The sequence below is a fragment of the Hydra viridissima genome, unplaced genomic scaffold (assembly GCF_058129835.1).
Source record: "Hydra viridissima isolate aposymbiotic clone 2 unplaced genomic scaffold, HvirCarnegie_v1 scaffold_22, whole genome shotgun sequence".
Taxonomy (NCBI): domain Eukaryota; kingdom Metazoa; phylum Cnidaria; class Hydrozoa; order Anthoathecata; family Hydridae; genus Hydra; species Hydra viridissima.
The window spans coordinates 176,366-190,942 of NW_028324321.1; the positions used below are offsets into that span (position 1 = coordinate 176,366).

General features: G+C 29.3%; 2 protein-coding genes and 1 non-coding gene across 5 annotated transcripts; all 3 read right to left on the reverse strand.

Annotated features, from left to right (window-relative positions):
• LOC149876289 (uncharacterized) lies at positions 1–5,598 on the reverse strand. 2 transcript variants are annotated; one of them, XM_090075528.1, is made up of 3 exons: positions 5,461–5,581; positions 4,953–5,301; positions 1–2,362 (listed from the first exon to the last, which is right to left on the reverse strand). In XM_090075528.1, exon 3 carries the CDS (start codon positions 2,028–2,030, stop codon positions 750–752), a length of 1,281 nt encoding a protein of 426 aa, XP_089931654.1. In that variant the 5' UTR covers positions 2,031–2,362; positions 4,953–5,301; positions 5,461–5,581; the 3' UTR covers positions 1–749. The 2 variants fall into 2 exon arrangements, with proteins under 2 accessions (XP_089931654.1, XP_089931653.1); XM_090075527.1 differs by lacking the exon at positions 4,953–5,301 and having other exon boundaries at positions 5,461–5,598.
• Positions 5,572–13,472, reverse strand: LOC149876290 (uncharacterized). Of its 2 annotated transcripts, XM_090075526.1 has the most exons (14): positions 13,286–13,472; positions 13,079–13,182; positions 12,507–12,562; positions 11,789–11,876; positions 11,306–11,345; positions 11,131–11,198; positions 10,114–10,411; positions 9,328–9,925; positions 9,190–9,223; positions 7,616–7,665; positions 7,146–7,213; positions 6,910–6,993; positions 6,284–6,418; positions 5,572–6,189 (listed from the first exon to the last, which is right to left on the reverse strand). In XM_090075526.1, the coding sequence occupies exons 2-14, from the start codon at positions 13,151–13,153 to the stop codon at positions 5,987–5,989; spliced, it is 1,797 nt and encodes a 598-aa protein (XP_089931652.1). In that variant the 5' UTR covers positions 13,154–13,182; positions 13,286–13,472; the 3' UTR covers positions 5,572–5,986. The 2 variants fall into 2 exon arrangements, 1 of the variants encoding a protein (XP_089931652.1); XR_016448809.1 differs by lacking the exons at positions 5,572–6,189; positions 6,284–6,418 and having other exon boundaries at positions 9,190–9,225; positions 9,329–9,925.
• A 29-nt stretch (positions 13,473–13,501) lies between these two features.
• Positions 13,502–13,573, reverse strand: Trnaq-cug (transfer RNA glutamine (anticodon CUG)). Its single transcript has one exon. It is a non-coding gene; the product is annotated as a tRNA-Gln (tRNA).
• Positions 13,574–14,577: the final 1,004 nt, after the last annotated feature.

The window sequence follows — 14,577 nt, forward strand, 5'->3', positions numbered from 1 at the left end:
TTTGTTGGTACTTGTTTCATACCGGCGTTCCGGCGATCTTCAACCGAAATAAATAGTCAAATATATGTGTACGTTTTTTTTTAAAAAACTTCTTCAAGAAGTGAGGCAGTTTTTAGGTAGATAAAGGTTGCTTACGTTTTATTCAACAACGAACTTCTTACAAAACTCAAAAAACAAAAAAAAGACAAAAAATCAAAATGTCCCAATCAAGAAGTAATGATATTTGTCGTGATTATGATGTTTGTCAGCAAACGAAATCATCGTGTGCTCTTATTCTGACAACTCAATGATTTGTATTTTTCACTTGACTCCTCAAATCCTGAAGCTATACTGTCACTCTCAGTTATATTTTCTGGATATCGCGGATGATTCGCTTTGCTCTTAATCAACCTTAGTAATAATTTAAAAGTATATTTGGAAGCGAATTAAAACTTTCATAAACTTTCATATCATTCACATTAAAAAATTGACCAATGTTTTTCAACATGAATTTCCAACTAACATTTGTTTTAAAGCACTGAAATCTTGATTTGCCGCTATAAAAAAACTTGTAAAAACAAAATTTGCATACAAATGATTTTCTGAACACGTAGCACTAATACCCAGGAAAATATATTGTACCGGAAGAGGACCTTGGAGTGAAAATAACATTAGCTTTAAGCATAAGTTATGATTCTTGCATAATTATGATTCTTGCAGACAATTACGTTTAAGCTTAATATTGTTTATAGTCATTTTTAAGTTTCGTTTTAATCGTTCACTATGTGCCCTTCAGCAATGTGTGTCAAATGATGTGCAATTTTTTGGTTTTTTAAAGGAGTTTTAGAAGAATAAGTAATTTCATTTTTAACGGAAGCATTTTCCCTGGAGATAAGCGTATTGAAGTTATCTATCTCCGAATCATTTTCAGAATTGTTTGTGAGTATTGTTTGTGATTCCCCAGAGAGCTCTTCATCGCCATTTTCTAATTCTTCACCTTGTTCATTAGTGACGTCAACCTTTAAAATATCACTTATTCCTAATGCTCGAAAAATGTCCTCGACAAAAGTATTGCGATCGAGATCATCCGCTATTTTCGCTACTAAAATCACCGGCCGCTTGGTCCGTTGATGATGCTTTTTATGGCGATTTTTAGGAGATCTTTCAAACGATTTAATATGGATATTTTGGTACCGTGTTTTTCTTGCCAACTTCTGTTTTTTATAAGCAGGTTTTGAAAAAGTATCTAGTTCTCTGAAAGAGTTTTTGTCTTGATTTCTGATTTTATGCTGCTTGCTGATTTCCGCTGAATCATAACCGACCTGTTTTTTTGCCAGTGAAAAGTTCGCATTAAGGTTTAAATGCTCACCTGAGCGATTTGCAGGAGCGCTTTTGATAAAGTTTACGGAATTGCGTCGTTTTTCCTCTGAAAAAAAACTTCCATTTGATTTTATTCTATTTGTTGTAAAAGATCCTTTTGTTTCAATTGAATCCAAATAAGATGTTTTTGCCATCTGCTTTGAACTAAGTAACTTAGTGTTAACTCCTTCAACCGACTTATTTTTGGTACTCCTCTCGTCCCCCTCTAGATTCTTGTCAACAAGTTTGATGTTATTTTGAAGAGTTTTTCCCATCGTCCGGTTTTCTCCTCCACTTTTTTCATGTTTAGTTCGGAGACTTTGAAGCGGTTTTGAAGATGTCAAATCTTTATCTTCTTCGTCATGCTCATAATTTAATTTAAGCGACTTTTGAGATGATTTTATCGAAACGTTTCTGTGCAAAAACGTTAAATTGTGAGTGTTGTGAGACTTTTTGTTTTTTCCAGCCATCTTGCGATTGTCATCAAAACTTTTGGCTTTTGTTCTAAGCCTCAAAGGTTTTTTCAATTCATTAGTTTTTATATTTGCTTGAGACGCAAAAGCATGTTCTGTTTTGTTTGTCGCGCTATTTTCTTTTGTGCTATCCTCTACTAAAACTCGACCTGGGAAATTCTTTGCATTCAGTGGAAGAAGATTAAGCAGTAAGCTATCATCAGGATGAGGATTTGTCATAATCAGTTTCAGATTCTTCTTCGAATCTGGTGCAACAAATGTTATGCTATCGACTGCGCTTTTGTGACGCTTTTCAGAGATTTCCTGTCTCGTTTTTTGATTAAGATCAATGCTATTTTGTTTAGCCTGGACGTGAGATTTGACATAAGGAGAAACATTCAATGCTTTTGCACGATTTGGTAAATTTTGGTTAGCGGCAGCAGCCTCGTTTTCATCAATAATTGTTGTCCTTTTAACAGAATTTACAGCGCCATGATGAATTTTGAACCTCCTATAGCTTTGATGCTCTTGAATTAATTTATCAATAGCCGTAGGTTTTAGTCTTTTGGTTGCTGTTAAAAACAAAATAAACGGATTATAAAATCTATAGTTCTTTTTTTAAACTGAAGTTTGAAATCAGGAAAGAAGTTAAAGTTAAAAGAATAATATAAAAAATAAATCGCGTGTCAATCTGATTTTCAAAACATCAAAAATATGAAAAAAAAAAAAAAGATTTTTATTTTTTTTTTTTCAGATATTTGATGTTGTTTTGAAAATCTGATTCAAATCTTAAAAAACCTACTAAAGGTTTAGTAATTTTAGCGTCAATCTGTCCAAACTAAAACTAGAGAATTCTTAATTAGGTTGCTTCAATGTTCATCAGATGAGCGAGTCAATATTAACGACTTTTTCAGATGAGCGAGTCAATATTAATGACTTGAATTATTTCTTTTCGTTTTAAATTCTGTGATGTGGAGACTTGGTAAAAAGCAAGAAATTGATTGACGCAACTAACTGGCACAATACCATTTTGATTTGATTATCTGCTGATGGAAAATCATAAAATTGGTGGACCCCAAACTCTAAAGCGTTTTCGGAACTCCAACAATAATCACAGTATGATCAAAATACTCACGAATAAAAGCGAGCACATTTATGCGAGAAATACTCACGAATAAAAGCAAGCACATTTATGCGAGAAATACTCACGAATAAAAGCGAGCACATTTATGCGAGAAATACTCACGAATAAAAGCAAGGACATTTATTCGAGAAGTACTCACGAATAAAAGCGAGCACATTAATGTGTAAAATACTCACGAAAACGGCATTTATTTTTAATAGTGACTAATAATAAAGAATTTCCACATCGGTCTTTTAAGATAATCGAATTTTCTGAAGTTTATTACAAAAGAACACCTTTTGTGTTTATAACAGTAAAGGTTTATGGTGTGACAATATATATTCATACAAGATGATTTATTTTTGAAAAAATAAGTTTAACGGATTTAATCAAATAACAACTCTCCACATGCGTCTTGAAGGGTTGAAACAATAAAGGTATCACCAATTTTTTTCTGCAATCTTATAACCTTGCAAACATAAATATAATAAGTATTTTAAATTCGATTTATTTTCAAAGACTGATGTGGAAGTTGCCTCTACTATAAACATTTTTTTTCGAATCGTAAAAACTTTCCGACGAAAATATTAGCGGATTCATGAAAAATGAAACTAATTACCACGAAGGCAATAATTATATATCATAGAATTTCCAATAAAAATTTTTTTTCAGTTCGAGTGTCATTGAGTTTGTTACAAAAAATTCTTTTGGCAGACTGGATTAGACAATGCAAAGATGTTTTAACGAGAAGATTTGGTGGCAAGTTCACAGACGGCTCAAAAACAGCAAAGGTTACTAATCTTGAAAAAACCCAGGCATGGGAGGCTATCTATTTTGAAGCAGTTGCAAATGGACTCCTCATTCCGAACATCTACTACCTAAGACGTGTATTACTTTCTTTCATTTCCAAAAGTATTCTAAACCTAGTTTAAAAATTAGATTACCACATTTTATTCAGATTAGATGTTAGCTTGGTTTGTCAGAAGCAGGATCCATTTTGATCAGACAAAATGTTTAGGTTTTAAAATGCTTAATAATAAGCCCTTAAAAGGAAGCCTTCTCCACTTCTTTTACTCTATAAATAACAGTAAATAATTTTAAAAAGCATCAAAAGATATCCTAAAAATTGTTCTTGCAAACTAAAATTGACCAATTCAATTCTATTTGTTAAAATTTTTTTTAACAGAAATTAAAGTAATAATCAAGTTTGCTCTGACCAATCTAAAAGTTGTTTGTTGTCTCCTGAAAGGTTTAGTTCTATTTTTAATCATTTAGTGTAAGTTTGTAGGAGAGAGAGAGAGAGAAAGTCAGTGGTTATCCTTGATAATATTACTTTATAAAAAATATTGCTTTATTATCATCACCTGTCTAAGCTCACACTTAGATGCCATTTACACATTTGGTAAGTTGGATAATTTGTGTTATTTTTACTAAAATTAAAATTGCCAGGCATCAGTTTTAGTTACCAGACAATATTTTAATATTGTAAAAGTGACCTATTGCCAAAGGTGTAAATGTTGCCTAATATAGATGGTGCAAGATACTGCAATAAAGCAATATAGTATAGGATGTCATCAATGTTGTAAAATGTTACAAATTTAAAATGTATTATTTAACTATGTAGGACTTCTGGGACAACATCAAACAAGCGACTACAAAGGAAGGTGACAGATTTTAACAAAAGTGGTGTGGGGAGTCAAAAGCTAATACCACTGGATGAGATTGTTTTTGACATTAGACTCAAATAGTTCTATAGAATATAGTACAACTATTCTAGAATTAAATTCTGAGTTTTTATAATTAAATTCAGTGTGTTCTACTGCAATACAAAAGAAATTTAAATAAAAGTATTTGTAATTGGCAAAGCAGTTTCTTTCATTATTAGTGACACTAACCTTGATAGTCTCTTTTTTTGCAAATAACATTTAATGATTAACTTCGTGTTTGATATTTGTGGAGAAATTTATGTGAAAATAAAGTTTGGTCTGAAAAAAGTAAAAAATTTATTAGCGTCCAAATTCTTACTTTAAATTTCTTACCCACTGTTGATTATCTGTTGTCGAGGTAGACAATGAAAGATGGAATGTGGAACTTATTATTCTAAATTTTTCAACGAAAAATGTTGGAGATTGAGTTTGATTTCTATTTTTGTTTTCAAAACAAGAAACTAAAAAAAAAAAAGAAGCTTGCTCAAATTATCGGATTTATGATTTCCGCTACACAAAGATCGCTTTAATTTTTATCGGGTTTTTACGCTTAAATTAGCGGAAATTACGAAAAAATGTTTATAGTAGCAATCCGCTCATTTCAGCGGGTTTCAGATGAAATGGTCGTGAATTCCGATCGTAATGAGTTTTATAGTAGTGACCCCAGGTTTGTTTTGCCAGCCTGAAATGACGCAATGATATATCAAAGCAAAACAAAAATGAATTGTCAGTTTAATTAGAACGGCTACCGGCATTAAAAACTTTTAAAACTTGCTTCACTTTTTCTTACGGACATCTAGCTAATACATATCATTGGGTAAAATACTTTTTTAGTGCTTACCTTTGCGTCCAAATACCAGATGAGAAAAAATGCATAATATTAAAAAGGAAATCCGTGTCAGTAACATCTTTATCGAAAATGTACGCTAGCATAATAAAAAACGACAAGAACTATATTACATGAACTTATTCTTTCTGAATTAATTTTTTCTCTATTTATTCAAAGTTTTCGAACCGTACGATCCCCAACCGAGACAAACAAAACTGAGCTGTTGTTGCGACAGGTTTTGCCGCATGATTACCATACGTCCTAATACTTTAAAAAATCTGTAATATAAGCGAGGTGACGCTTGATTTTCGTCCTAAAATTTATTTAGACTGTTGCACGTGTTACACGAATCATAGCATGAGTGGCAAGAAATGCAGGGAAATATTTCATACAAGCATGAAAAAACAATTGCTTGCTTGAATTCTAAAATAAGGCACGAAGAAATTTTCCTCCGAAAAGGAAAAAACTTAAGTACTCCAATATTATAGCCGAGCGTCAAAAATTTAACGATTTCATAGGCTACATTTACGTCGGCGAATTAATTCTTTTTAAAAAAGCTCATCAACGATGCTTGATGTTTTGATTTGAGCTTAGAGACAGTCGAAGTCTTTTCTGTTTTCATGGAACCGTTCGATGTTATCTCGTTCGCGTCCGTTAATTTTTCATCGGTAATTTTTTCCTGTTGAATTTCAGGTTCACTATCTTCACTGAAGGACTCGTTTTCTAAGTTCCTTCTTGTAACTAAAGCAAAAAATGACAATCTTACAAAAAGTATTGTGATTTAGATAGCAATCAATTGTTTGCTGATCATAGAAAGAAAAAAACTACAACGAACCCATGTAACCCTCATCGTCAACATATTGCTTTGATTTCATAACCATACGTTGACCACGTTTTTTATCAGTCGTAGAATTAGCGTTGGTCATGTTTTTGTTGATATCAAAACTTGCGCGCTCTTGAGTTGAGCTGTCTATGAAAATTTAAAAGTAGTAACTAAGCAACAGCGTTTCGTTTTTCTCTTAACAACGAATAGTAACGAATAATGACGAATAATAAAGAACAAATTACAAATTTCTATTATAAATGTTAAGATAAACCAAATTTTCTGAATTTCGTTTAAAAAGAACATTTCAATCTTATTTAGGAACCTTTTAACTTTGTATGCTTAAATATGTAAATTATTTTAACTTGTACTTTATTCGTTATTAGCGGAAAAACAAAATTCTGATGCCTTAAGTTAAACGACTTGTTACACGTGATAACTTAGAGATATAAACGACACTTTACCCTTAACTCTTTGGCCGTGTACATTAGAGAAGTACGGTTTGCAACAGGCAGATTTTTAACAAATCGATTAAATAAACTTCATCGAAGCTTTTAAAATAATTACATTTTAATGATTCGATTGCAAGGTATATTAAGCATAATTATATACTAATTCATTAACATGGTTCATATTACCTCTTTCTGCTTCTGAGTCCATCTTGCTTTTTTTTCTTCGCTTTATTTTCAACTTTTCAGGGGGTTCAGGTGTGGGAGCAACAACTAAAAGAAAAAAAAAAATCTTTTAAGCGTAACAATATTTCCTTAACAGAAAGAAAATAGAGTTTTTCTGCGTAGCGTTCAAGAAAAAGGAATATTTGTTTATAAATCCTTTTATTTATGAAAACAAGAATTTCAAACATAAGAGAACTCACCATCAACATCGATATCGTCGTCTTCATTCGTTGCGGGTTTAATATTTTTCTTTGAACTTTTAGTTAAGCTAAATTTAAAATGATACCACATTGAATAGATATCTTTAAGACCTACCCCAGAGCAATGGTGCTTTAAAAACACCTACCCCAGAGTAGTGGTGCTTTAAAAAGACCTACCCCAAAGCAGTGGTGCTTTAAAAAGAGAACAAGAGCAATAACCTTTTTTGTTAACTTTGTTATCTTTTCATTAAAATCTTATTGATGAAAAATTGATCTTTTGATTAAATAATTATATTGGCCAAGCAAAAGTTTGTTTTTAAAAAAATTTCTACAATAAATTCTGTCAAAATGAACAAAGTATAGAATAAAACTTTACATCTCATCAAAAGATGGCGAATGAATTACAAAATACAAAGGCTGTTGTTGAAAAATAGAAAAATCTATCTAAACAATAGTTGGAAATTATTTACCTCAAGTGCTTTGACGAGCTTTTGCTCTTTTCGATAAAATTTTCAAAGTCCTAAAAAGAACTCTATAAAGATTGTAAAATTTAAAAAGAAACTTTTTTAAGAACAGTAAAGAAAAAATAATATTTAAAGATTTTCCTTTATCACCCTTTTAAAGACCATTTTTGTATTTGATTTTGTATTGATGGCATTTGACCAATTTTTGTAACCCCACTTAATTGTCATTGAACTGATGCAAAATAAAAAAGTTTACGATAAAGTAATCAGAAAAATTATTGAAGTCAAAAAATTTACTAACAATGTTTGGTTTTTTCTTCAGAATTTTTAACACACACACACACTCACGCATACACTACTAGAGTTTGTATACCACTACTGGTTAGTATGCTAATTATAATCGAAATAGAGAGGGGAAAAGAAAACTTTATACCTCTTAAATTTAAGTGCAATCATTTCAAATCAAAAGTTTTCAATCCTTTTTTACAATACAACAAACTACTGTCAGTATAAACTATCATTACTCTAAATTATTACTTGCAAAAGATTCACAGTTCCTTTGAGATTGAGTTCTTATCTAATCCTAGGAAGGCCTTGAATGCTGCGTGCAATACCTATGGATCTAAACTGGCAGCAATTTTTATGTCATTTAACCCTCCCAGAACAAAGGCTCTTTACAAACAGTACAAATACAATTTTGAGAAAAAAAATCTAAAATTGTATTTAAACTAAGTGCAATAAGTTTAAACAGCTTTAATCTTGTAGTTTTAAAAAAGAAGTGCAAGATGGTTACTTTTTACAAGAAACTTCTTAGAGCTGAAACTCTAATGAATTAAAAAATTTTATCAACTTAAGTAGATGCATACTCAGCAATGGTTACTTGGCACCAAGAATACAATGCTTTATGGATGACTTTTGTCTCTTTTAAATATGGCAAATTAGGTATTTTACTAGAAAAGCATCTACCATCGCCATCTCTCAGTTTGACTAAGAGAGACTCTGGATTTGAACAAATTTTCTAGAACCCCAGCTTTATTTCTCTGTGTTGTTGCACCAGAAATTTACAAAAATAAACAACTTTTGTTTTTATGCCATTTTTTGATAAATGAATTCCCTCTAAAATGCATTTGCCAGTGTACAAAAGGATAGAATAATTTTAAAAATCTTAAACTTGTAGATTTGCAAGAATTTAAGTGGTCTGTCATTAAATAAATGGAATGAGATGAAAAGAGAATAAAAAGATTTTGGAAGATTTTTTATCATCTTTTTATGATTAAAACTCTTATTAAAACTCTATTTTTTATTATGTGTCTTATATTATTATATAATTATATATATTATATTATTATGTGTCTTATTTTTTATTATGTGGTTGCCACATTTTATATAAAAATGAAAAATAATTATCTTGCATATAAGTTGATATGTTAGTTAAGGTCACATATTTCTTTTAAGTCTCAATTTATACACCCATATTTATTTAAGATTTTTATTTCTAATTGTTTATACCATTTAATTCATTTGATTGTTTAAGTTGCATAAATAGATTTTATATTAGCTTGTTTTAAAAAAATACTTACATCTTCTGAATCACTTTCTTCATGAACAAATTTTCTTTACATAAAAAAAAAGACAAAAAGATGTTTCAAAAAAAGTTGTTTTACAGAAAATAAAAGACTAAAATTGTAATTATTAAAGCAAATCATTTAGCTAAAAACCTTTTTTTGGGTGAAATTTTCTTTTTTTTAGGGCTGCTGTCTGCTTCTTCTGTCTTTCTACCTTTATGGTGATTTTTTTCTTCTATTTTTTGCCTTTCTTCTGCTTTTTGGTTCTCTATGCCAACTGTAGAATTTTCCTGTCGTTTAAAAGTAAGACTTTGATTTTTCTTAAAATTTTTCTCTTCTTTTTTTGAACTTGACTCGAGCAGATTTTCATCTGTTTTTTTCTTATTTTCTTCGTTTTTGTTATTTGATTGTTCTTCAATTTTTTTGTTTGGTTTTTCTAAGATTTTTTTATTTGATTTTTCTTCTGCTTTATCTGATTTTTCTTCTGTTTTCATATTAGACACTTCATCAGTTTTCTTATTACATGTTTCTTCAACTTCCTTATTTAATTTTTCTTTTTTCACATTTTTTATTTCTTCATTTTTAGTGTTAGACTTTTCCTCTACTTTCACATTCAACGCTTCATTTGTTTTATTAACAACCTTTTCTGTCTTTGGAATTTCAATAAATTTACCAGAAGGTTTGGGAGTATTACTTTTAACTATCCCACTTTCTTTAGAAACATTCCCTGTGTTGCTTCCCTGCTTCTTTGCTAGATTAAAAATGCTTAACAAGTAACAATTTGAATTTTACCATTTTTAATTTAAAATTTTTAAAAAAGTATACTGCATCAAAATAAATATTTGATATAAATAACTTATGGTGTATGCAATTGGACTGAAGAAAGATGAGCGAACAACTTCTTAGATAAAAAAAAAAAAAAAAAAGTAAAGAAGTTACCGATCTGCTTATTACCAAAAAATGACAAAAGAGGTGATTCTTTAGTATCTTCATTTTTGCTGGACTTTTTTTCTATGGGTACTGTTTTTGGTACAGTTAGATTACCACTTAGAGGAGCAGAAAGGGCTGCTTTTTTGGAATGGTTGATATCAGGTTCAGATAAACTGCAACCATTTGCTATATACTTTTGAGGTCTCTTTGCATTTTTATCTTTACATTGAATTGTATTATATTTGTGCAGTGAGTCTAAAGCATTTGTAACTAAGTCAGAATCAGCCGAATAAAGCATACAGGAATCCTGAAGAAAAATTTAAAAAAGTATTTTTCAGTTTAATTTACAGTAAAATTGCAACACAAAAAAGTTCCTCTGCTTTTAGTTTCTATTATAATAATTTTGTTTTGAAAATATGAAAATATGTTCTGTTTCTTTTGAAGCTACATATTATCATAAAAATACAATGATTAAATTACTCTTGAGAATGAGAATAAAAATAGATTCTGTTTCTAAATTGCAAACAGTAAGCAATCAGAAATCCAACAAGTAACAAAGAGCATGGATTCCATCACCTTGGAAATTCCAGATAAGCCTTGAAATTAAGATAAAATTAATTTTAGTTACTAAATTAGAACCTAATCAAATATTAAAAAATTCTAAATCTCAAAAAAAGAATTTTAAATACGATTTTAGTATCAAAATAATTTAAAACATATATTCATAAATTTTAAATTTTTATAATAAAAACAATTTAAAACTTTTCAGAAATTTTCAAATTATTTTTGTGAAGCAAATGTGATATTTTTGTGAATCTAACGTGATATTTTTGTGAAGCAAAGGTGATATCTTTGTGAATCTAAGGTGATATTTAGAGGAAGAAAAAAGTCTCGAACTACACAAAGAATAACTTAGTTAAACAAACACAATAGTATCAAAACAAAGGGTGTCAAGCAACTATTAACATCAATGATTGATTGAATACTTATTTTAGGTATATATTTGTTTATGACACCTCTACACACCTGTATAACGCATTTCTGTACACTGTAAATATCACAACAAGTTAAACTTGAGAATCTCTCTTTTGCCTCTAAAGAAAAATTGTCATAACTCTCTGTTATTGTTATAAATGTCATTTACATACTTTTTATCTGAAATTTCAAAATTTTGAAACTTTTTTTGAAGATCTACACTCACTTAATAAATTCTCCTTCTTCACAAGAGCATAACTTAATTTCTAAAACAAAAGAACTCAAGTTTAAAAAAGAAATACAATATGTGAATAAATATACTATGTTTTTTTGAGCTAAGAAAAATATTCAAGAACAATTTGAATTTAATGACTAGGTTAAACATGTATATAATTATGTTAATTATGTTATGGTTAAAGCAATTAACTATGCTAAGTTAGTTTCAAAATAATTCACTAATTTCATGCAAATCAATCTAATAAGTTCCTCCCAATATCATGAAAAACATAGAAGTTGATAATCATTTTCAAAGAATATTTTTCAATATTAAAATTACGCTTTTTATGAATACAGTGGTTTTTTAGAATTCTTAAAGTATCAACATGTTTCTAAACAAGACAATTTATTAGTTAAAACAATATTTTTTAAAATACCAATATTCCAATAGAAAACATATGCTTCAAAAAAAATTTACAGTAGTATAATTTACTTTGGTTGATGTATCTGTCTCCTTCCATCCACCAACAAAGTATATGACATTGAGATCATTTTGTTTTTCAGAAAACTTCTCTAACAACCTAAAGGACATCACAGTGCATCTTCACACACACAAAATACATCAGATGATATTAGGTAAATGATGTAAACTGTGATTATGCATTTGAAGCTATGTGACATAAGGTATCAGCAATAAAACTGATTTAGAGTAAAGTAATATGTTAAATTCTGAGACAAATATGCTGAACAGAAAATTTAAATATTGAAAAGTGAATATAACAGAATACAAATTTCTTCACATTAGGCTTTTTGCATCTTCAAGCATTTTTATATTTACTTTTATTCTGTTTTTTAAGTAAGCATTAGATAAATATAGTTTCATAAGACAAACTTTTAAACTATATTTATCTATTATTTGTTAATCTGAAATTTTTTTAAAAATCTTTTATTTCCTAAGTTGAATTTCTATTTTATTTAGTAAACCAAAAACACTATAGTAAACATTTCTTGTTTCTTTAAGGTGTAGTGGATATGATTAACTAAAAATTACAGATCATATACTTTTATATATTTATTAAAGAATTATTGTTTTATAATAGATTTCATATCAAAATTGTTATTGTTATTGCTAGTGTTTCAAACTGAAGCATACGAAAGTCCCTTATACCCTACTTTTGAATTCTAATATATGGAATAAATATGTAAATTACCTCTTAGATCTATTAACATCTAACTGCAGAGTCACACTCATCCATTTATAAGTCACCTTAAGAAAAAAAAACACTAATATATACATTCATTGTAAAAAGTAAATTAATTTGAACACTAATATATACATTCATTGAAAAAGTAAATTAATTTTGAAAGTTTGAAAGGCTGAAAAAGTTTTTAGTTGATGAACTTTGCTCCGCACTAGTTAAAGCTTTTGATTCAACAATTTTCTCTCTTAAAAATAGCAAGATATAACAATGTTAATTAAAATCAAATCATGAAAATTATGGCAGATCTGCTGCTCTTTGAAAAATAAAAATGAAAACTGTTTTAAAAATACAAAGTTTGAAAATACAAACATGAATCCATCAGTAGGAATAAACAACTTATTTGTTGTAAAAAAAATTTTAGATTTGAGTAGATTAAACCTTTAGTTTGGCAGAAATGTTTTATTTTCATCTTTATGAGGATTTAAAATTTAATCTGAAACATCAATACAACTCAAGAAGAATCTAAAAAAAAAGCTGTCAAATTTAAACCACCTCAAGATATATTAAGCAAATTTACTTACTATTTTGTTTTCATCATTCACAAACTCGTCGATATTTTCTAATAGTAATGCATCTTCTTCTTGATTCGAGTCCATGGTTTGTTTTGAGTCGCACAAAAAATTAACTAAGTAAATATACAGATGTTTTATTTACCTTATTAGATGTACAAGATTTAAGAAAAATCAGTTAAGGTAATTAGTAAATTAAGCAAAATAGAAATAACTTACAATAAATAACGTAGTTAAAATAGATTTGTAAAGCTAAGGATAATTTCAAAGATTTTAATATCACATATTAGTAAATATTACATGTCCTAATTCAAGTAAATAGTTGGTATAAGTTTAATTATTATTAATTTCCCGCATTTTTAAGAAAAGTTTACGGAACTTTTTAAAAAAATGGTCTGAAAACACAGCAGACAATTTAAAATAATAAAATTTGTGAGGTCCCACCGAGATTTGAACTCGGATCGCAAGATTCAGAGTCTTGAGTGCTAACCATTACACCATGGAACCTTATATAGGATAGCAAAATAAATGTATGTAATATTTCAATCAATTAAGAAAAATGAAAAAGGTCCATTGTTTTAATTTGTCTAAGAAGGAAATCAAACTTTTTAAAGTTAATTAAAATAGAACTCTTTTTACGTTTAAAGCAGCAAATGTTTTTGGTGTGACAAGGATATATGGGTATATATATTTTGGGATATATGGCAATTACAATTTTGACTTTTTGCGTTTTTTTGCAATTACTAGCGCTTGAAATCTTCAATTTGTTCGCTAAATGAGTGCAAATATCATGATGAGCATAGAAAATATTCAGATATTTACTTTGTGCATAAAAGTTATAAAAAAATATTTTTTATTTATCGATTGGGCTCAAAACAATCCGGTAGGATATAATTAGTAATAACTCAAGAAATACTTAAGAAATTAATTGCAAATTTTTTTATATATTGAAGTTTATTGTGCCATGTCAAGTATTTAATCAGTTGTTACAGATTTCAGAGGACACTTAGAAATTAATAGATTTTTTTTGAGAGTAGGCTGGATCTTGCTCTTCTGACCTTTTTTGATGCTGTTATTCTAAAATGCATTGCAGCAGCGAATCCTCCGAACTGACTTGAGCAGCGCGTAATCACTGTTCAGGGTAGTTCGGAGAATTTACATCTTTCGAGACAATTTCGATGCCATTTTGATTGTGCCACTCCCTTTGTTTTCTTGGAGTAGTGGATCGTTGCCAAATTCGGCCAAAAGATAACTGCCTTGCTGTGTTTGTTAACAAATGACAAAAGGCATTTCTAAAGACATTTGGTGATATACAAGTTGGAAGTAAAAGTCTTTTGAGTGACGAATGGAGCACTCTTAAGGCAACAATTGTAAATCGCTTGTTATACGAGGATCTTCGCAGCATTAATTTTGTTGCTGGCATAGACACCTTTTGACTGAAAATAATATTGATGGCCAGGCAACTGTGAGAAATCCTTTTCGCAGTAGGTTTCGTCGTCCTTAATATTGCA